The sequence below is a fragment of the Hippocampus guttulatus genome, chromosome 9 (assembly GCF_054856545.1).
Source record: "Hippocampus guttulatus isolate MCC_2025c chromosome 9, RoL_Hgut_1.0, whole genome shotgun sequence".
Taxonomy (NCBI): Eukaryota; Metazoa; Chordata; class Actinopteri; order Syngnathiformes; family Syngnathidae; genus Hippocampus; species Hippocampus guttulatus.
Window position 1 is genome coordinate 12,171,243 of NC_141269.1, and position 20,080 is coordinate 12,191,322.

A 20,080-nucleotide genomic window follows, 5' to 3' on the forward strand; every position below is an offset into this window, starting at 1 on the left:
CATCAAACCGCTCTCACTGGTAAAAGCATTTTACAGTTACAGCCCTGCCAAAAACATGATTGATGCTGGTTTGCATTGTTTGATTGGAGCACTTTTTAACCTTATTTTTAATCTGATGAGCACACATTCCAGTCTCATGCAAATCAGCTAGCACTCGTTCCACCCCGCAGAATGCTGAGCCAATAGCGAGGAGCAGGTTCCATCACCATGACAACTTAAGGCCGAGCTCAGGGTGGCTGCCCTTGAGACCCAGATTTTAAAAAAAAGCGACCTTGAACTGCAACGTGAGCACCTGCAGGCTGGATTTCCCATCCCAGAAGCTGACCCAAAGTGCCAAAATACACTCGTTAATATTTTGTGCCATATGAAAATAATTTCTAAAAAAACGTGGAATCATTTACATTATTAATGTCAATAAATATGTTTTTATTTCAACATGCTAATAAGCCAAGCATATTTATTTATCCTTTTAGAGGTCAGAACAAAAGTGCCTGTAAGGATGAATTTCAGGGTACCTTGAAAGTGCCAATATGAAATAGCTTCCCATTGTCACCAGTGGACATTTAAAACAAAAAATTCAGTCCTGGTGACCTTAATGGAATGCCTCAATGTTTTTGGTTTTCCAATGAGTTGGAGGAGCGTGATGAATAAGTCAAGTAAGTGTTCTGTCAGCCAGGTGGTGAGACGAAGAATCAGCAATGGGAAGAGACATGTGTGAACCAGGCCTGACATTCAGTGCTTTTATCCCATTTCATTTTTTTTCTTCTTCGCCTGATTGTATGAAAGCCTCTGGCCAGCTCTGCTGATTCACTGTAGCATACTAGTGTGTGTGTGCGTCTGTGTTTGTGTGTATACCAGCAAGTCTCTTTGTATAATCCGCTTTTACGTTCATGTATAATTAGTGCTTGACAATTCTTTTGAGAATATTCTGTACATCAAAATGATATCCCATCTGGGGTTATTAGTGTACCTGTTTCTGTCTCTGTGCACATGTTAGAGTGCAAGTGTGTGTGTGCATTGCCATAGACATTGCTCTCCCATTAGGTCTAACACTACATGACAGTTTTGGATCAGACTGCTAGCTATTCCAGGCGACTCTCTTTACAACACTCACAGACACACACACAAGCGGACAAAGCAGCCCAGACCACCGCCGATTTTGCATTCACTGCATTGTGGTGAACGCCTTGCTGATGTTAAGGTTCCTTTTGAGGATGCTGTGTGCTGTGGGGCAGAAGTAGCATGCATCAAGCATATGCTTCTGCTCTAGAATCCACGGCATGTCTCCATTTTTGATGTGGCTGGTTTTCTTGACTGATGATGTAATGAGCGGCTGTAGGCTTTTAACTCAAAGTGGGCATTCAGTCAGTACTGAAGGAAGGTTGATGAAGGATGGGAAACTTCGACAAACTGACAGACTAAGAACTGGCGGTAGTGGGTTTCATCCATCAATGTAATCGTCACTGACCAGGTCAGTACCGACGGACCGTTTCAGTTCGTCAATAACCAATTTCCGTTTCGCTGACGAATGACAGAAACACGCACCGCCTGTTTCGTGTGTGTTTGTCCACAGGGGTGAATTATTTGAGCGGACTGCATTAACTACACTGTATATGGAAACACTTTGCAGTTCCTGGACATTAGGCGGCGCTATGCAGCAAGGTGTGTTATGTTGTGTATACTGGCCTTTTAATGGGGTGCTTAATGTGTGCGCATGTCTCGTGTGGTGGTAAGTGGGTTCGTCGAGCTGTTAATGTGGAAGCGGTTGCCCGTAAGTGGATGTGCGTGAATGTGAATAGTAAGTTAGCCAGCTAATGAGCTTTAAATACACACAGTAGTACAGTCGATGAAACCTATCTCGACAGTGTATGAAACTCTCTCTCTCTCTCTCGCTCTCTCTCACACCATCGCGCATAGCAAAAGAAATGAAAGCTATTTGCCCCAGAGAGAAGGATTCGTTAGCTGTACGATGTTGCTGATGCCCGCAAGTGTGGAGCATTTAATTTTAACAGACTTGGATTGGTTTTACTCGGGGCCACAATGTGGAGCGGGATCCTGGTTAAACTAAGTCATGATGAACTTTAAGGTGATACACTTCGGGGATTTTAGGAGTTAAAACAGTGGCAATCGCTGGAACTGCCTCGTGCTCTATTTAAGATTGACTTAGCAAATAACTGAATATGAGGCTTTGTAAAGCTCTTTGGGCAGGAACCGTAAGATGGAGATACACTGATATACAGTGTACTCCATGTATCATTTTAATATTAAAAATTAAATTGCGCAGTGACAACTAAAGCTTAGTGATGAGGGAAGTGCGGTTAAAATAATTATGACCGAGTGACAGACTGACGATTACGGTTTGGGTCAGTTGGAAATAATGGCGGATTGCGGATGAGGGAAAGGTAGCCCAGCTGGCGAATGACAAATGACAGAGCGTCAAAACTTACTGACGAGCCCATCTCTGGTTTTACATGCACATCACTCTTAAGGAAAACTACAGTGAATCTTCACAGTGATTTATTTGTAAAAACATCCATTTTTAAAAAGTTAAAGTGCCCCGTACTTCAACAACTTTCTAAAAGTGAATCTCAAGGTTCTTTGACAGTATAATGACATCCAATGCATGAACCTATCAAAATGTTCTCAGTGTTGTTAGCACCATAAAAGCAACAAGCCGTTTCTAATACTGTACATTGGCAATCTTAATCAGAGGTCTAAAATGTGTCTGTCAGACTTTTGGATATAGAGTAGCCCCGAACTATGAGGCATACTGTACGTGCTGGCCATTTTCCATTGTGCTGCAGTGTTGGACCCAATTAGATGATGCAGGTGTAGAGAAGTGGCCAGCAAATACGTTAAAAATAGAATAAAGGAAAAGGCTAAATTTACACTTCATCATCTTGACAGCACACAGTTCTTTTTTTTTTTGGAAATCTATCCCCAAGACGAAGCTGTGTGCTTGGGTCAACAAAGCCACAGAGGGAAATGAGCCGCAGCAGACAACTCAGGAGTCTCAAATGCTTTTATGAAATGTCAACGAGTTATCATTAGACTGCTCTTTCTCTTTTCGTTCTGCCTTCACTGTCTTGGTGCTTCTTCTGCTTTTTTACTCACAGTTAATAGCTTTTACGTCTCCTTGTTTTGCCGACAGAATTTGCTCTTTCTCTCTATCGCTTTCTCTTTGTATCAAAGTCACTGAAGTGTAAATGTACATTAGTGCGATCATTCCTCCCAGACAGGCGCTACCAATAACAGGCTAGTTATATAGGTCAGGCTAAACAGAGCGATAACTCCGTGTGTGCTCACGTGTACACTGACAAGCGAGGGAAACACTGCAACTCTCCAGCTGGCACGAAAAAGTCAAGTGTGAGAATATTTCTCAGGTCACAACTTTCATTCACATGGACACAAATGGATTTTTACACTAGAATGGCAGAAGGAAGCGGGCGGACCTCCACCAAGGTCGACAATGGTGCGGCACCTACAGGAAAAGCATATCTTAAGAAAATCATCTTCAAAATGTACGTTTTGTTTCTCTCATGAGTTCTTCATTTAAACAAGCAGATGTGTGCACCCTCCAAAAATTGCTGTAAAAATGTGTGAGCAGTCCGTGCAGGCAAGGCGCTTATTTCGGTCACAATGCGAATCTTTGTTGACTGTCAAAACGCGATCCAGGCATAGTTCATATTACTGGAAGTCCACACATCACATCGCCATTTAATGCATCAATACATAGACAACCATCGTCATGTGTGGTTTTGAGAGGTTACGTTTTGTTCGGAAAGTTCTTAAAAAAAAAAAAAAAGAAAACACCACACATTCCACATCCTTTTAAATTGATATTTAGTTTTTTTTTAATGCTTAGTTTTCACTGAATCCATAATAATATCATTATCGAGATATCTGGCAAAAATATCAAGATGTAAAATTTTAACCATATCTCAGAGCCCTGGGTTTTATTTTCAGCGTTATGTAAAAAATTGAAAATCTGCAGGGGCGCAGTGGTGCATCGATCAGAATGGAATAAATCCATTGAACAGCAGTCATTCTGCAGCGGTATTGACTTGACAGAGCTAACAGGGGGTGTCGAGATACAGAGCTGTTTATGCTCAATATGATCCGATGACGTCAATGAGGTGGAATGAAACATCAACAGACATCCACATGCACACCCACACCCACACACACACACACACACACACACACACACACACACACACACACACACACAATAGTGTTAGATTTTAAATCAGGATAATGGCTGATTAGAATCCAGTTGCCAGCCAATATTTACAAAAGTGATGAGTAATGTTTTAGTTGTAGCCAAGTACCCCAGCTTCTCTCAGTAATAAACAATGTATGTAATCACACTGGGGAAGACTCTGGGGAAAAATCGGTTACATTAGATATTTATGCTGATTCAAACCACATTAAAACTACAATTAGCACCCTGATTCGAGAATTCAAGTTTTTTTAATCCGCAGTTTACCAATCAAAAGTAAAATTCCACTGATTAGCTGGAGTAAGTCTGTCTTAAGAGGAGCACATTACGATCGGACTCATCCACAGCTACGTGGCTACTTCTTTGTGCAGTCACCATTGACCTAGTGCAGTGAGAGGTGAGTAATTAAAAACGCTTGGCCATTGGTGTGGATGTGTATGTGACAGATTGTACAAAATATGTCCATATGGGTCAGGCCACAATCAATAATAATAATTATTATACCGTAATAATAATAAAATAATTTTATATCACACTTTTCTGGACACTCAAAGACAATTGACAGTGAATACATTATTCATGCACTCACTCATTCACGCCCTGGTGGTGGTAAACTACGCTCTTTAGCCACAGCTGCCCCCAGGGCAGGCTGACCGAAGCGCTTTTGTCGCTGCAACCTCAACAGGGGGAAAGTGATGAGATATATTCTTATGCTGCAGTTTTCACTCCACATTAGGGCATACACACGTGTCCTGCAACTGGTCGACCCCCAGTTTAGGGTGCACCCCTTTTCTCAACCAAAGTCAACTCGGAAATATTCCAGCTCACCCACAACATCAAAGAGGATTAGCGGTATACCTCTACACAATAAATAGATGGATGTGAATTTAGTTTGGGAAGCCCTGTTAAAAAGCTAATTCCTTTGAAATAAACTGTGGCGCCTCTATAGAAACTAAAAGGGTTGGTTGCATGTGATTCTCTAAAAATGATTAACACGTTGGGAAGTATGTAACACTTCCAACAATGTGAGTATGAAACTATGGCCTATGTGTGGTATTGCACATGTCCACTCACTCACAGCATGGTGGAGGCAGCAGCCGCTCCCATCCCTGCTGTGCCTTCAGTGGATGGAGCATTAGTGTCAGTCTGACTGTGAGCGGTCACAGCATGTTGTCCCTGGCTCCGTGTAGACAACATCTCGAGGCTGACAGGGAGGAAAATCTATAACGCAACTCCCCAGTGGACAGGAGGTAACTAACTGATAATGGCCTCAAAGTTGGATAAACTTATGTGCAGTCTGTGAACTAACTGCAGCAGGCTCCTTTGGCCTCTATATTAGAGAAATAAAAATAGGTAAGCTCCGAAATCAACTGGTCAGCCATTGAACAGCAAAAGACTCTTGGTTCCCGCTATAGGCACAAAAATAACATCTTTGGGATGAATAATAGCGGAGACTGAGAGCCACGCCTTCGTGTACAACATCAATTTGTGACCTCACATAGGCACTTCTGGAAGAATGGTCAAAAATTCCCATAAACACGCTGTTCAACCTTGTCAACAGCCTTCCCTGAAGAATTGAAGCTGTGATAGCGGCAAAGGGTGAACTGACGGATGGATTAAGAGCGGAATGTCTTTTTAAGGGACAATTGATTGGGCTGAACACTCACACTTGCATAATAGGTCCGTATGTAAAAATGCCAACACTAAAATTCATACCCTTGAAAAACTCAGCAGTGATTTAATGTACAGTTTTTGAGGACTACATTCTGCACATCTTACAGAAGTCCATTTTTATGGGCTTGGCCTGCTTTTTTTGCCATTTCAGCCTGGCTATGTCACTCAAGGAAGGATACAAGCATTGTAATAGTCTCCTTGCTTGCTTTGTCACATTGTGCTGTCACCTCGTGTCTGAATACGGTGAGCAATATATCACAAAAATTCTTTACTCATGTCCACTGCAACCTGTGCAAATATAAAAGGAATCGGTCCGACCTTTTTGATTTTATGGGTATTAAAGCTCCTTTGATGAAAAGCCATTTTTACATACACACAATTGAAAATATTGAGTTTTCAGACATTCAGGAATGATAAAGTTTTGTTAGACTCCAAAGGCATACAGCTATTAGCCCCCGCAGTTAAGAGATGTCATGGCCCCTCCCCGGTCCTGCTGGAGCAGTTCCTCATGCGGGCAGGCGAGATCCTGCAACACTAAGCACTCTCTTGCTCTCTGCTCTCAATGACAGACCTCTCTTTGTTTGTTTCTGGTCTTGTTTGGTTGTCTCACAAAACACATTACATCCATGTCGGTCACCACAGGAATAAAGAAGTCAGTTTCCTCCTCGGCCCAAAAGCACGGTTGTGTGCTGCGTCTCGGTTTTGCTATCTTTATTTACCTCTGCTTGTGTATTTCTGGCGAGTTGTGCACCAGACACATGGACTTTTTTCCACACATTATGTGTCTATATACACACTGTCATTTTCTCCGCAGCGACAGAAAATAATGTGAAAACGACTGCGGAGAAATCAATTTAAACTCACGTGCAGGAGGCTTCACTTCTCGGCGAGTAAATGGTCTCCGCACATATACAAATACTTCCTGTACTCAAAAGACCAAGATTCCTCTCGGCAAGCGCATGCGCAGTACACAAAGAACACAAATTTCCACTCATGTACCTTCTACCCAGGCCGCTATACTGTAGGTTTGCCACTTAAGGTCAAAAACGAGTGATGTGTCTTGGGCTTGTTTGATGATGATGGTTGAGCGTGGACCAAAGTAGCATTTTGGCATCAGCAGTTTGCTCAGGACGAGCAGACACCCCACACTGCGTTCACAGCAGACATACTGGGTGTCTGCATGACTGCAGTGCTTACATCATTAGAAAGCACATGCTGTGTGTGTGTGTGTGTGTGTGTGTGTGTGGGCACATGTGTCAGTGTGTCTGTATGCATGCGTGTCCTGAGGCGGTGGCCTTAATCTGGTCCGTGAGGGTGACACAAAAGTGACCTCTTGCATCAAGCCACACACACACACACACACACACACACACACACACACACACACACACGCACACACACACACACACACACACACACACACACACACACACACACACACACACACACACACACGTCTTCCAAGTTCAAACCCTACCTCAGGGGCGATGTAGTCTGGAGTGCCACAGAAGGTGCGAGTGGTCACTCCATCTGACATGTTCTCTTTACACATGCCAAAGTCAGCAATCTTAATGTGTCCCTCACTGTCGAGCATCACGTTGTCCAGCTTAAGATCTCTGAAGAAACCAACAAATCATATAGTAATAATATACAGTATATCTTTTTTTTTTTATTCATCATCATTCTTGAAGGAGCTTCAGAACATGGTTGACAATGTCTGCTACGGCTAACTGATTTTATTCCGACGATTGCTTTTACAAATATGCCTTTTCCCCCCCAGAGTTAATCCATCTGAAAAATAGCCCTGCACTCTAATTACATTTTAAGAAATGCTTACCTGTAGATGACTCCTTTGCGGTGAAGGAAGAAGAGACCAACAGCAATCTCTGCTGCATAGAACCTGCAATTACAACAACATATTTTTAAAAAATGCACACAAAAACGTTCATTTTCTTGAATGCTTGTCCTCATTAGGGTAATGCCATCCACACATTTTCACTCACATTCTCACCTATGAACAATTTTGAGTCAATGAACCTATGTGTATATTTCTGGAATGTGAGCGGAAGCTGGAGAAGCCTGGAGAAAACCAACGCAACGAGGGAAGAACAAAGAAAACTCCACACAGAAGGGCCTGAGCCCAGACTCAAAACGGGAACCTCTCAACTGAGAGCCAGACGTGCCAAGCACTCAACCGTTCACCAAAAATAACACTTCTTCCAAACTACCGGTAACCTCGCTAAACATGTTGCTGATATTTGTACTTGACATCAGAGTGAATGCGTTACAACTCAACATACAATGTTGATCATGACAGTACTGTGAGTCCCTTGGGTTTGTTCCTGTAAAAATGTCTCAGAAGGAGATAAATAATCAATGCAATGCAAGTATTGGTAGAGAACGGCGGCTTTTCTTACACTGCTTGCGGTTCCTTGAACTTGCCCACTTGTTGAATGTGATACATGAGGTCGCCTCCATTTATGTACTCCATGACAAAGTAGAGACGATCCTGTGCACACGAGATGGGGGGAAAAAATGTGCATATAAAAATCTGAATGCCCCTTTTCTGTTTCTCATAAAATCTGTTTTGCATTCTTTTAACACTCTGTATGGAGTTGATGACGACTTTTCACTCCCCTTACAAAACATTGGAAGTACTGTGGTGAGGTTTTTTTCTGCACCAACAGGTGGAAGTGTTATTTTGCTAAATGGGTGTGACGGATTGGCCACAGAAGAACTGGTTACATAACAGTATCTAAATATATATACTTTTAAAATCACTTCTGTTAACATTTTCCAAATGATCTCAGTGAGCAAGCAGAAATAGTTTTGCCAAAATGTAAAAATATGCAAAGGGTGAGTTCACAACATCGCGCTGATTTAAATTTGGATTGTTTGGCTTTGTTGAAGAGATGCAACTGAGTTCCATTCGAGTGTGGATTGAAATGTGTTAGGCAGGTACTTGACTGTACGAAAGACAATGAAGGGTGGGAGTCAAGTGTTTGTTTTAGATTTTGTTGGAATAAAGAAGGTCTGTTGACTTTCGCGCTGCATCTCTGCTTGCTGTTGACCCAGTTCCATGTCAACTTAGCCTCACATTTTTGCTGCAAAAATGCTGTTCATGCGCCTCTCGGCTTCAGCCATCAACCATCTAAGTCACGGTTGTTAACATAAAACCATGAATATTTTTCTACTGCAGATTCAATTATTGGGATAAAAACAGCCATAACTAAATAGAATAACATTGATGTCAGTCAATCCGGCAATTGGCACTGTGAGATTAAACTACTATGCCATATGTATTTTATGTTCAATACAGCATAAAAATAGACTCACAAAGGTGACACACTGTATATAAACTTGTGTAATCATTTTTAAAATGTTGTTTTTGCGAGTACTTTCCCTTATCTGACTATGTTTCTGCAAATTCCCAGTCCATCCTTTGCTGGGTGCTGCAAAGAAGAACTCAGCCCCAAGTTGTTAAGGAAACTTGGATTTGGTATTCTTGTGTTTGGGGGGTGGGGGGGGGCCACAATAAAAAGTGTGCCTCGTAGCAGGCGAACATGTAAATGAATCAGAGCAATTCTGTTGCAGTTTCAGAATGAATCATGTTCACAAATTGTAATCGTTGTACGCCGCATGAAGTCAGTGCATAAGTAGTCGGTGGCTTTCATCATTAAAAATGTCACAGAACTATTCATGTTCATGTTAGGCCTTCGGTTTAGGTCTGTGTTTGGGTTGGGTGTCCATGCACATGTGTATCGGAGGGCCGGGGGGTGGTGTTACATTTTTAATAGTGCACAGCATGTGTCACTTTGTGCTCTCAGGTGGTGTAGTCTGCTCTTTTTCCTAAGGACTCAAACGTGCAGTTATGTGTTTTGCATACAAACTGTGCCCGTTTAACCCTCTCCCTGCTGTGCTCTCATTGTACTTGTCATGCGTTTCCTCTGTTTCGCTCAGAGCAACCTACTTTGAAGTGACCTTGACCTCAGAGCACTGTACCCACCACGGTCTGGAAGCACGAGTGTAGCTGCGTGAGGAAAGGCGGTTTCTCCTGCTGGGCAAGGACTCTCTTCTCCACCATGGTACATTCAACGTCATCATCCTGAATCACCACATCCTTTTTCAGGATCTTTATTGCATACAGCTCTTCTGTGGCCTTCATCTCTGCCAGCATGACCTTCAGTTGCACAAAAAAAAATCATAACTAAATGTTATTTTCAGCATTAAGAAAGAACAGCTTATTTTCTTGCAAAAGGTGACTTTTAACATGTGTTGTGTGCCATGAGAAAGGGGGGGGGGGGGGGTGGCATTCCAGTTTACCTTGCCAAAGCTGCCTTTCCCAAGTACAGCCAAGAAGGTGAAGTCACTGAGTTTGACTTGGTTCAAGCTGCTGAATGGCAGCTGGCTGGATGGCCTGCCATCTGTCTCTGTGGTGGCCTTCTTGCCTGGACCCAGCTTGGCTTTCTACGCTCACATAACGGGACAAAGTGCGTCAACATGCACACCAAAGAGCATGCAATATGCACTCAGTGCCCACAACATGAGGATAACGTCCAAATCCAAATGCTCCCTTTGAAATATGCTGTACTGTAATAATCTGCTGTGGCTTGAGTATTCATAGCACGATATACTCAAGCCACACTTTTGTGGTACATTTCCCTGTTGGGATCGGTTTGACTGAGTTTCTGGGTGTCTGGAACGCAGCATACGACACATTGTATTTCAAAAAAATTGTAGCACGAGGTCAGTCATAGGTGGACCCCCCCCACCCCCCCACACACTTATTAAACTTACACGTAAATGAAGCAGTCTTCTCCGATGATCAATGAGTGCCCTTAGACACATGTTGCTCATTTTATACGTGAGGTAATAATGACTCCTTCAAAATGCACACATACATTCCAACATGAGTTCCTTTTCCAGAGACCCCCACCTCAAAGTTGGTCTGAATGAAAAAATAGAAACTTGAAAAAACATGGAGCTTTCACCCAAGTAGAGAGGCACAATCTACTATTACGTACATTCATGCCCGCTCCAGTCAAGCCTCTCATGTCAACGCTAACTACAAAACATGACAAATTGCCTATGGCAGCCTCTCATTCATGCCATGCTTTAACTCTCTCAACAACTGTAAAGTGTTTCAAAGTGCAAAAATGGGAATCATAAAAATGGATCGATCGGGATTTTAATGAGCGTGGGATTGACTGTTGACTATCATGGTGTGCACTACTTGGCTGTAGCCAGGAAAGGTCATGCTGAGTCATTCTCAACTAGTTTGTGGTACACAAAGAAATCGGTTGTTGCACAAGCCGGCCCAGCAGTTTAATTCTTCTCATATACAACCTTGGCACGGAAACAGGAGTTCTGAACATTCCATGAGTGATTCTTCTGGGAAATCATCATCAGTCTTTGCGCTTGTCATTTAAAAAAAACAAAACCTACCTATTATGCATAAAATTCCAACCATATTTCATGTTCTAAATTCTCAGCAAGGACAAACAGATCCAAACCTCATGCTGAACCTGACATCGTGGCTAAAATCAGAATCCAGAGATACTTGAGCTAACAGCCATCACAAATGCATTAAAAGCAAAGCAAACGCATCATTTTCACACCCTTTTACTCCAAAACCGGAGCCTCAACCGATGTGAATCGTCAACACTACGCTACAGCAAACATTGGTTTGACTGCACAAGTCCGAAAATGATACACCGTACAAAATGTACACTTGTGTCACATTCTGTGTCAGCTCACTGACAGACTTCCAAGCATTCCAATGACATGGTTCCTCTTTCCAGGTCAGGAAACATTCATTTCAAACGAGCTTGCCACAAAGTATGAGCAGCTTTAGTTTGGTTAATTGCATGAACTAGAGTCTAGCTGATGTGCAAAGCGCAGCAGACTGCATCAAACCACCGCACACCTTGAAGCTTTGGCCAAAGGCAAGAGCCTGTCCGAGCCGAGCGAGCAGCCTTACTTTCTTCCTGTCAGAGTCTTCCAAAAGTGCTTGGTCCTGGAACCATAAGGAGAAGCAACCAACGGGCCTGACTCAGACAATACTGTATGTCATAATGATTCACCCTGTCCGTTAACATTCATTGTCGTATGCAGGGGTGAAGACTTGCACTATGTCGTTGTGCGAGCTGTTTCTAATATTGTGGCAACAAATCGGCATCAGAGGTGTGATTAATGGGAGTGAGTAATATGGAGGCTGGGCGACCTCTGCTTTGTGGTCTTAAAAAAGGGGGACCAGAACCCCTAATTCTAAATTCCGAAATTATACGTACAGGTATACGGTGCATAGGGGACCTGGCTGGCCCGCGAATAGTGAAAATCTACGAATACCTGACGTCCAATATAATTGCATTAACTCCTCCTCCCTATTTAAAAAACAAACATGATTATTTATTTCTTTATTTATTTATTTATTTTCAAATCCGCAAATAGATGATTCCTCAGGTGCAGAACTATGAATATGCGAGGGTCCGCTGTATAGTGCCAAATGCTCTTCAGATGTCTAAAGCCATGAGTTTCACCACAGGAAATGATCTAATTTCACTGAATTGGGCCAAAAAGTGTTATTTATAAATTATATATAAATTATCAACAGCTGGTATCTCCAGCACACCCGAGACCCAAGGGAGGGTAAGCGGTTCTGAGAATGAATGAATTAATGAATGTCATACAATGTCTTTAGTCATCTATGCCTGCAATGTATCGTGAAGACAGAACAAATAAATGGTCTTCCAACACCACATCGTCATTATTCCAATGTATACATTCCCGTTTGGTGGTGTGCCATTACATTTTTCTCGGGTATAATATGATATGTGGCTCAATAATTTTGACAGAGCTGGGCTATATATTTTGTTATCTGCTGACATCAAGTGGCCATAAGAAGAGCACGATGTTATGATAAAACTGACCAGCAAAGCTTTGGCTTTCTTTTTCAGGGTAATTTCTATGGCATGAATACGCCGATTTATTATTATTATTTTTTCTGAAAGCACATGCTCCCTCTAGACACAAGGAGAGGCAATCAAGACGATGAGCACAGAGTACTACTCTTTCACTCAGCAGACCTGATGACTAGCATGAGCAAACAATTATTTACCCTAAATACAGTGGAAAATGAGAAGTAAATAAAATCCAATGTGCGCCAAAGTTAACTGTCAAGCAGGCAATGATTGGAATCAAGCTGGTATGCATCTGATTTAAGGACATCTACAACACATATCATATATTTATAGGAAGTCAGTCTAACCAACCCTAATCCACTTTTATTTTAAATTAAACTCAAGTTAAAATGCACAACGGACGATAAGTTCCAACCTAACACTAAATAATGAAAATGTTACAATTAGCCTGCATACAATGCCAACAGCATGCTAAGTCTCACATAACTAAAAAGTATTCTTTTGAATTTGAAAGTACTTCAATAGACTTTTACCAAAACAGGTTTTCCAACTACTTTCAAAGAGAATCATTGAAGTTCACGGTGCAAATTAGCAACACTCAATAACTTGCTTAAACAATATTTGGATAGTGTTGCTGATTTCACACATTACCTTAAAATCATTGAAAATTCAGACTTCTTCAGATTCACTTTGTCCCTGAAAGGCGGGATATTCTTTGCCGTGTACATTTGTACCTCCCGGCTGCCAGAGAGCATGATCAACTGTTGTGATCAAAATGTCAGTAAACAAGCAGAGAAGAATCCTCACCTCAAATTTCCGTCTCAGTTCTTCATTCCCGTCATCCTCCTCCGAGATGGGAACGTTGTAATACTCTCCTTCCTCCTGGCACAACAACTTAAACCTGGCAACCCATGGGACAACATGAGTCAATGAGGATGCAATCCGCAAAGTTTGAAAGGTAGGCAGATGAACGTCAAGAAATTGGTCTTCACCAGCCACTCGCCGGAGCCTTCATGAGCTCCGACACCCCAAACGAAAGGGCGCCCATGAAGTCATTCCTGGTTGTCCGATCCCAGTCCCACACCTCCACGGATAGCCTGCGGTCCTTGTCTGTGGGTTCCAGTTTGCTGGAACATGTGGATTGTTATATAATGGTCCAGCAAATTACAAAATACCCCAAACAATCAAATACTGAACAAAGCGGTATTTACTTACAAAATAAAAGTCTCGTCCCATTTGGGGTTCAGGTTGGAGCGGATGGTTTTGGTCTTCTGCTTGGTCTTATTTTTGGGGTCAGGTATGAGCTTGAGCTTGACATATGGATCAGACAGGCCATTGGGGTCCATGGGTATCAGATTCCTGCCTTCACCAACTAAAAGAAATCAAGAGAAAATAGGGACACACTTGGCAAATGTAGACAACTGGGGGAGTACATTCACATGTATTGAATTTATATACACCTGTTCGTCAGTTTTTTTTCTTTAGGCAATACAAACAATTTAATTGGAAAATAAATTCTTTATAACAGAATTTCAGATTTCAACGCGTGTTAAAAATGTGTTCTCTTTGTGAAATTTGGATTAAAATCATTATTTTTCTGGCTATAAAAAAAAAGTGACAAATTCATGCGAGAAGACCAATTCGAAACTTCAAAGAACCCCAAATTTGAAAATCAAATGCCAACCATGAACTGCTTTTGCTCTTTTTCCTTTTTGAATAGCATCTCTGATTGTTCAAAGAGAAACACGACTGCATTTCAACTGCACTGAAGTCTCAATGAATATTCAGCTTCATTTCATCTGTATAAATCCTTATACAGAAAAAAAAAAGCAAAACAAATATGGCAGGTGAACATCAGTGAAACACGCTGCAGGTGTTCAAGATCAAACATCCAGTTCACACATGTGTGTACGTGTATGTGTGTGTGTGTGCGCGTGCATCCGTATTGTGGTGACTGAGCTTTAGATGAAGCAAAATCAGGGGAAGGCTCTTTCAGTGAGATGGCCAGAAAACAAAAATGACACAATAGGGACATAAGTATATAGGAAAAAATATATAATATTAACGGCCATAACTCCAATTATTACGTGTAAATTATTAACCAGGGTTGCGGTTCGGGTTAAACTATACAAAACACACAAGTAGAGGTGCACGAAGATGCTTTTACTTTGTACAAAACATCCTGCACACTGTGCATAGATGAAACTAAAGCAGAATTCAGCTCATGTGAAATCACTGCATGCAAACCAATGATTTTACAATGTGAGGGGAGCTGAAGAAGAGGCTAACAGACGTTTTATTTAGTCATGAATGAGATAAATAATGGTAGTATGACTACAGGAAACAACAATTAATTAGACCATGTGCAAGTTTAGGGTAAAAAGATGAAAAATAAAGTGGCTCCTGCAGTGGTTAAATATTCTCGATTTGGGTTTTTAGGGTCGAGAGCAGCAACAAGAGGCAGACAAAATCAATTTGAATAAGTTAATTTTATCATCTGCAAACATAATAAATAGACTGTTTTCGCCATAAGCACACAGCATCCTAAAACACTACGTTTTTCGCTTTGCAATCGTTTTTTCAACACTACTTAAATTTAATTATTTCACTTCCAAATCTCATCTATGGTGGAATAATATCAAACACTGAGCAGATATCATTTAGTTATTTAAATAATTGTCAAATCAAACGTCTTCCCAAAAATATAACTCAAACATTATTATTATTGTTGTTGTTGTGTCAAAACTGTACTTCCAGCCTGAACCGGTAGAGGGCGAAAAACATTCTACAGTACTGTAATATTGTTAGCTGGCTCATGTCGAAGGATGAAACCTTACAAATGCAGTCCTCGTTTTTATATAAATTGAAATCCAGTTTAAGTGAAACAAATGTGAAGAAATGTTGGATTGTAATCAAACCTTAGCATGTTGTGTACTTGAGGATATTGCGTTCTTCAAGCGTAAAAGTAAATGTGCAAACACATCTACGATCTCCGCACAAAAACATACACACTCCGTACATGTGTACGCTGTTGTTCTAAAAAAGAAAGCAGAGCTTTTGTATGTTCAATGTCCAGTGGTTACCTTACGTGCTCTCATGCCAGTGATAACAACAACTCTACTTCTTGACTCTCTCTCTCTCTCTCTCACACACACACACACACACACACACACACACACACACACACACACACACACACTCACTCATATATATATATATATATATATATATATATACATACGCTGGGACTTGTGTTCAACTGACACTAGTTAAAGTCAGCCATGTTTGCACTCAAGGTGACTTAAGTTTTCAGTTTCTCCCGCCACCCTTATATGAATCTCCCTCTGTGCAAAAACCTCTGTTCTCTGTAAAAAAAAAATAATAATAATAATAATAATAAAACAAGAATAAGAATAATAAATAGCTCACAACGTGTAATTTAAAGCTGCACAATGAAGGAAGAGAAGGGCACATTAAGTATCCTAAGTGTGAGAGTGATGAGCTTTCAGAGCTGCTTGGTTGGTTGACTCAACTTAACAAAAAAAGTGTATTTCATTACAACCAGATGTACAGTATACTATGAGTTTGAATTGTTGGAAAAAAATGTTCCGTGGCATTAAGTTATTTTTCCTTGGCTTTGATGTGGCATTTTTTGCAACAACCTTTTCCCCTCAAAAGAACTGTTAGCCCCAGTCTGTGAAGAGAAGACTGACTGTAAGAGGAGGTTACGTCAAGCAGATGCAAGAAGTAAAAGCTCTTTCAGTAGTTTAAATCTTTTTACATCAAAAATCGAATCCACATTGCGCCTACATTATTTAAGTGATGGGCAGCATGGCACAGTGATGATTGATGATGTCTGCATTGTGCATATCAGCTCAGAGCTTCTGGGTTTGGATCTTGGCCTTCCTGTGTAGAGTTTGCATGCATTTCCCTGTGCTTAGAATGCTGAAACTCAACACAGTAAGGCAAGATCTTGAAGTCAATTTCCTCTTGGCAAGTACCTGTTGGTATGCGTGCGCGGTGCCAGTGAGTCAGTTATTCTATGAAGAAGGAATTGTCGAGCGAAGACTTCAAAGGGGAAGAAGCTCGGGGCCTAAATCCTTGCATGCATACCACGGTCCACTGTCAGGTAAAAAATGTTGAGTCCAGCCCAACTCTACCATCAAGCAAGCCTTCTTTCCTAGCAGAGACACTAATGGGAGGAAAATTTGATTTTTTTTTTGTCTGGATGATTGGCTGGCAGAATGAGAAGCCACATGTGGAGGCCTAATGCATTTAGACGAAATACATATGCAGCGGAGAATCGCAAAGATCAAGAATTCAGGGCACATGAGGGAGACTTGGAAAACAAAACATTGCTGATGGAGACTGAATCATGCTCATGCGTGGAATTCTCATATAATACAATCTCATCATACTGATGTGTAGCTCTATTAAAGTAATAGTATATTATTAAACCAAAAGCAATCTTGTGATGAGGGAGGTTTACTCTATTTTGCATAGCCCAGTTCCAATGAAATTACGACATCATATAAACGTGAATGAAAACAAAATGTATTGCAAATCCTTTTTGACATATTTTCGGTTGAATACTCTACAAAGACAAGCCACAAAGTATAATGATTAAATTGATGAACATTATTGTTTTGTTTGTAAATACAGTAAATATTCACATTTCCACTCATTTTCACAATACTACTGATAAATGGGCTGAAGGGGGAGCAGAAAATTGTCAGCAACATAAAATATGACAGACCCCCAAAAATCTGCAACTTTATTCGAGTAATTGTAAAATGCAGTTGTACTGTCTCACATTTTAGGGCCAAAATATCACCATTTAAGGGCAGTCTGAAGCTCTGATAAGCACTAACTTTACAAGATTTTTTTTCCACTTAGACCTACAGTGTAAATCCAGTGTAAAGAACAATAAACCTTGAAATGATGTTGAAAATAGTATTGCAGAAAATGTCTATTTTATCCTTTGACCCTTGACTCGGCCTGAAACGCAACATTTTTTTGTGTATAATTGTGTTGCCTGGTTATATATTGCCTTAAATGTATCTTCTTTTTTTATATGTCTGATATTAATTGAAGAATGGCACTTTGTATGCAGCTGTGGTTGTTTTTAACGTTTTGTGGACATTAAGTTGAGTTGAGCTGAAAAGGCGAGTAGAGAATACTCGGTAGTCAATATTACACGGTTTTTCGACATTTTTTTATTCATTTGTTTGACCACAGCACATTTGGAAGGCAGCTGAGATAGGTTCCAGCTCACCCGTGAACCTCATGAGGAAACTTGCTGTAGTGAATTGGGTGCATTAAGCTTTGTGGTAAGATGCGAATAAAATATAATAAAATACAATAAGCAGTAGGAAAAATCCACTACATGTTGGCATAATTTTGGATCGAGGTGGGGATCCAGGATTTCCCCCCCCCCCTTGTTGTGAGTCAATATTTTCCAGAATTTCTCAAAATCTTGATCAGAAAAGCTGCGCATATACAGAAAAAGTGGTTGTCGACAAAGATGCGCATTTGAGGGCTAAGTTTCCACTTCTCCACAGTACCTACAGGTGGCAGAGTTGCATAACAGGCAAAAACTGAATTACAAGGGAGTAAATTACATGCACAAAGATGCTCTTGAGTTACACAGTGAATACTTGGACAAGTCAGCAAACACAAGAATTGTTGAAAGTCCAACATGACATGCTCAGCTCTGACCAATACAACAGGGCTGTGTTCCTGAGTGATGGCAAAGCGGAGGAAGGCACTAAAGCACCACAGTTGTCCTCCATCACACAAACAAACCCGCTTGTGTTTCCTTCGGCACCTCCCCGCCAGCCCCGTTTCTCCCGCAACGACCCAATTTCAGCATTTTTGTATTGAGATCACGACAGTGACAAATGAGTTCATTTTGCAAGTTTTTTTGCTAGAAGGCTGTTTGTTTGCCAGCCTCTTCTGCTTGTTTGAAAGAAGGGCAGCCTTAATGCTTCCCGCACTACTTCTTGGCTCTCGCCACTGCAACATGATGGATTGGCACACCGGTAGAGCTCACTTAAAAACAAAAACATATAAGTCATGCACAATATTAAAACCAATCCAAGTTTGAATAATTTTAGCAGACCATTGCTAGACAGTTTTGCCCCAATTCTTCAAATTGTGGCCTTTCTTAGTCACAGAAAAAAAAAACAGGTCAGGAACCAATCAACTTTTGTATTGTCTTATGCCACTTTGAACTGCATTCTCTAACAGCAGTAGCTAAGTAGCACTAACAACATAAATAATTGGAATGAATCGGATCATGTGTGTTTTTAACATTGTTGCCGTTGAGGGGATGTTTTAAAAGTTCCCTTGAGTGCTCCTATTTCCAAGTTCATAAACGCATCACATTGTTCGGAGAGAGAACTCGCGAGTGAGAGAGCGTGCAGAGACCATTTTGTGTTTTGGTGTCTGTTTTTTGTTCACTGACCAATACGTCTGTGATCCATAGAACAGTATATGTTACATTATATTAGCGTACCCAAACATGAGCTTGTGTTACAACATCACATCCAACACACACCGCAACCTGTGTGTGCTAAAGCGAGCTTTGAGAGATGACTGTCCCTGTGTCAGAAAAAGAATCAAGCATCAGCCACAATGTTCTTCATTTTTCGATGCTTTCGCCTCCCCGCCATGCTTCCATGAAAAGCAGGTTTGCATCACATTGAGTACCAGTATCTTGAAATGGGCCCTAACTTTCAGACTCTTGCATTCAGGCATTACATCACAGATGACTGGATTACCACTACTGCACATGCGCATCACAGAAAAGAAGCCCACAGAAGCAATAGACGAGGCAGTTTTGAGTGAATAACAAAGCCTCAAAAGAAAATAAACGACGAGGTTGACTATCAAATTAATTGTCGACAATTTCGATCGTTACTAAAGTCGTGACTAGTTGAATGATTTTGGCAGCCCCACTTTATATGCAACTGATGCTAGAGAGGCCTGAACTGGATGCTGTTTATTTTGAGAGCAGTGCTGTCTACATGAAAAAAATGATGTCAAGATTCTTCCGTCGTGCCACGCAACATGCTATTTAAACTGTGTAACTCAAATCTGTTTGGAAGGCTGCCTGCTTGGCGTCAACAGCAGCTAATGTAATCTGTAATACAAGATGGCCTGGGTGGGCTGTGTGGTTAGTACATCACTTCTGTACATGTGCGCGCACACACACGCACAGAAGCCATCCATCCATTTTCTACAGCACATTTCCTCACCTCAG

At 41.2% G+C, this 20,080-nt stretch overlaps 1 protein-coding gene across 1 annotated transcript in view; it reads right to left on the minus strand.

Annotated features, from left to right (window-relative positions):
* Positions 1-20,080, minus strand: part of LOC147200350 (protein kinase C alpha type-like) — a 97,248-nt gene that overhangs the window by 22,021 nt on the left and 55,147 nt on the right. The window contains exons 6-13 of the mRNA XM_086120771.1: positions 14,032-14,188; positions 13,809-13,943; positions 13,624-13,717; positions 10,220-10,363; positions 9,903-10,076; positions 8,314-8,405; positions 7,734-7,796; positions 7,374-7,512 (exon numbers count right to left, since the gene is read on the minus strand). Of these exons, the coding sequence (XP_085976897.1) occupies positions 7,374-7,512; positions 7,734-7,796; positions 8,314-8,405; positions 9,903-10,076; positions 10,220-10,363; positions 13,624-13,717; positions 13,809-13,943; positions 14,032-14,188 (998 nt within the window). The remainder of the gene's footprint in view (positions 1-7,373; positions 7,513-7,733; positions 7,797-8,313; positions 8,406-9,902; positions 10,077-10,219; positions 10,364-13,623; positions 13,718-13,808; positions 13,944-14,031; positions 14,189-20,080) is intronic.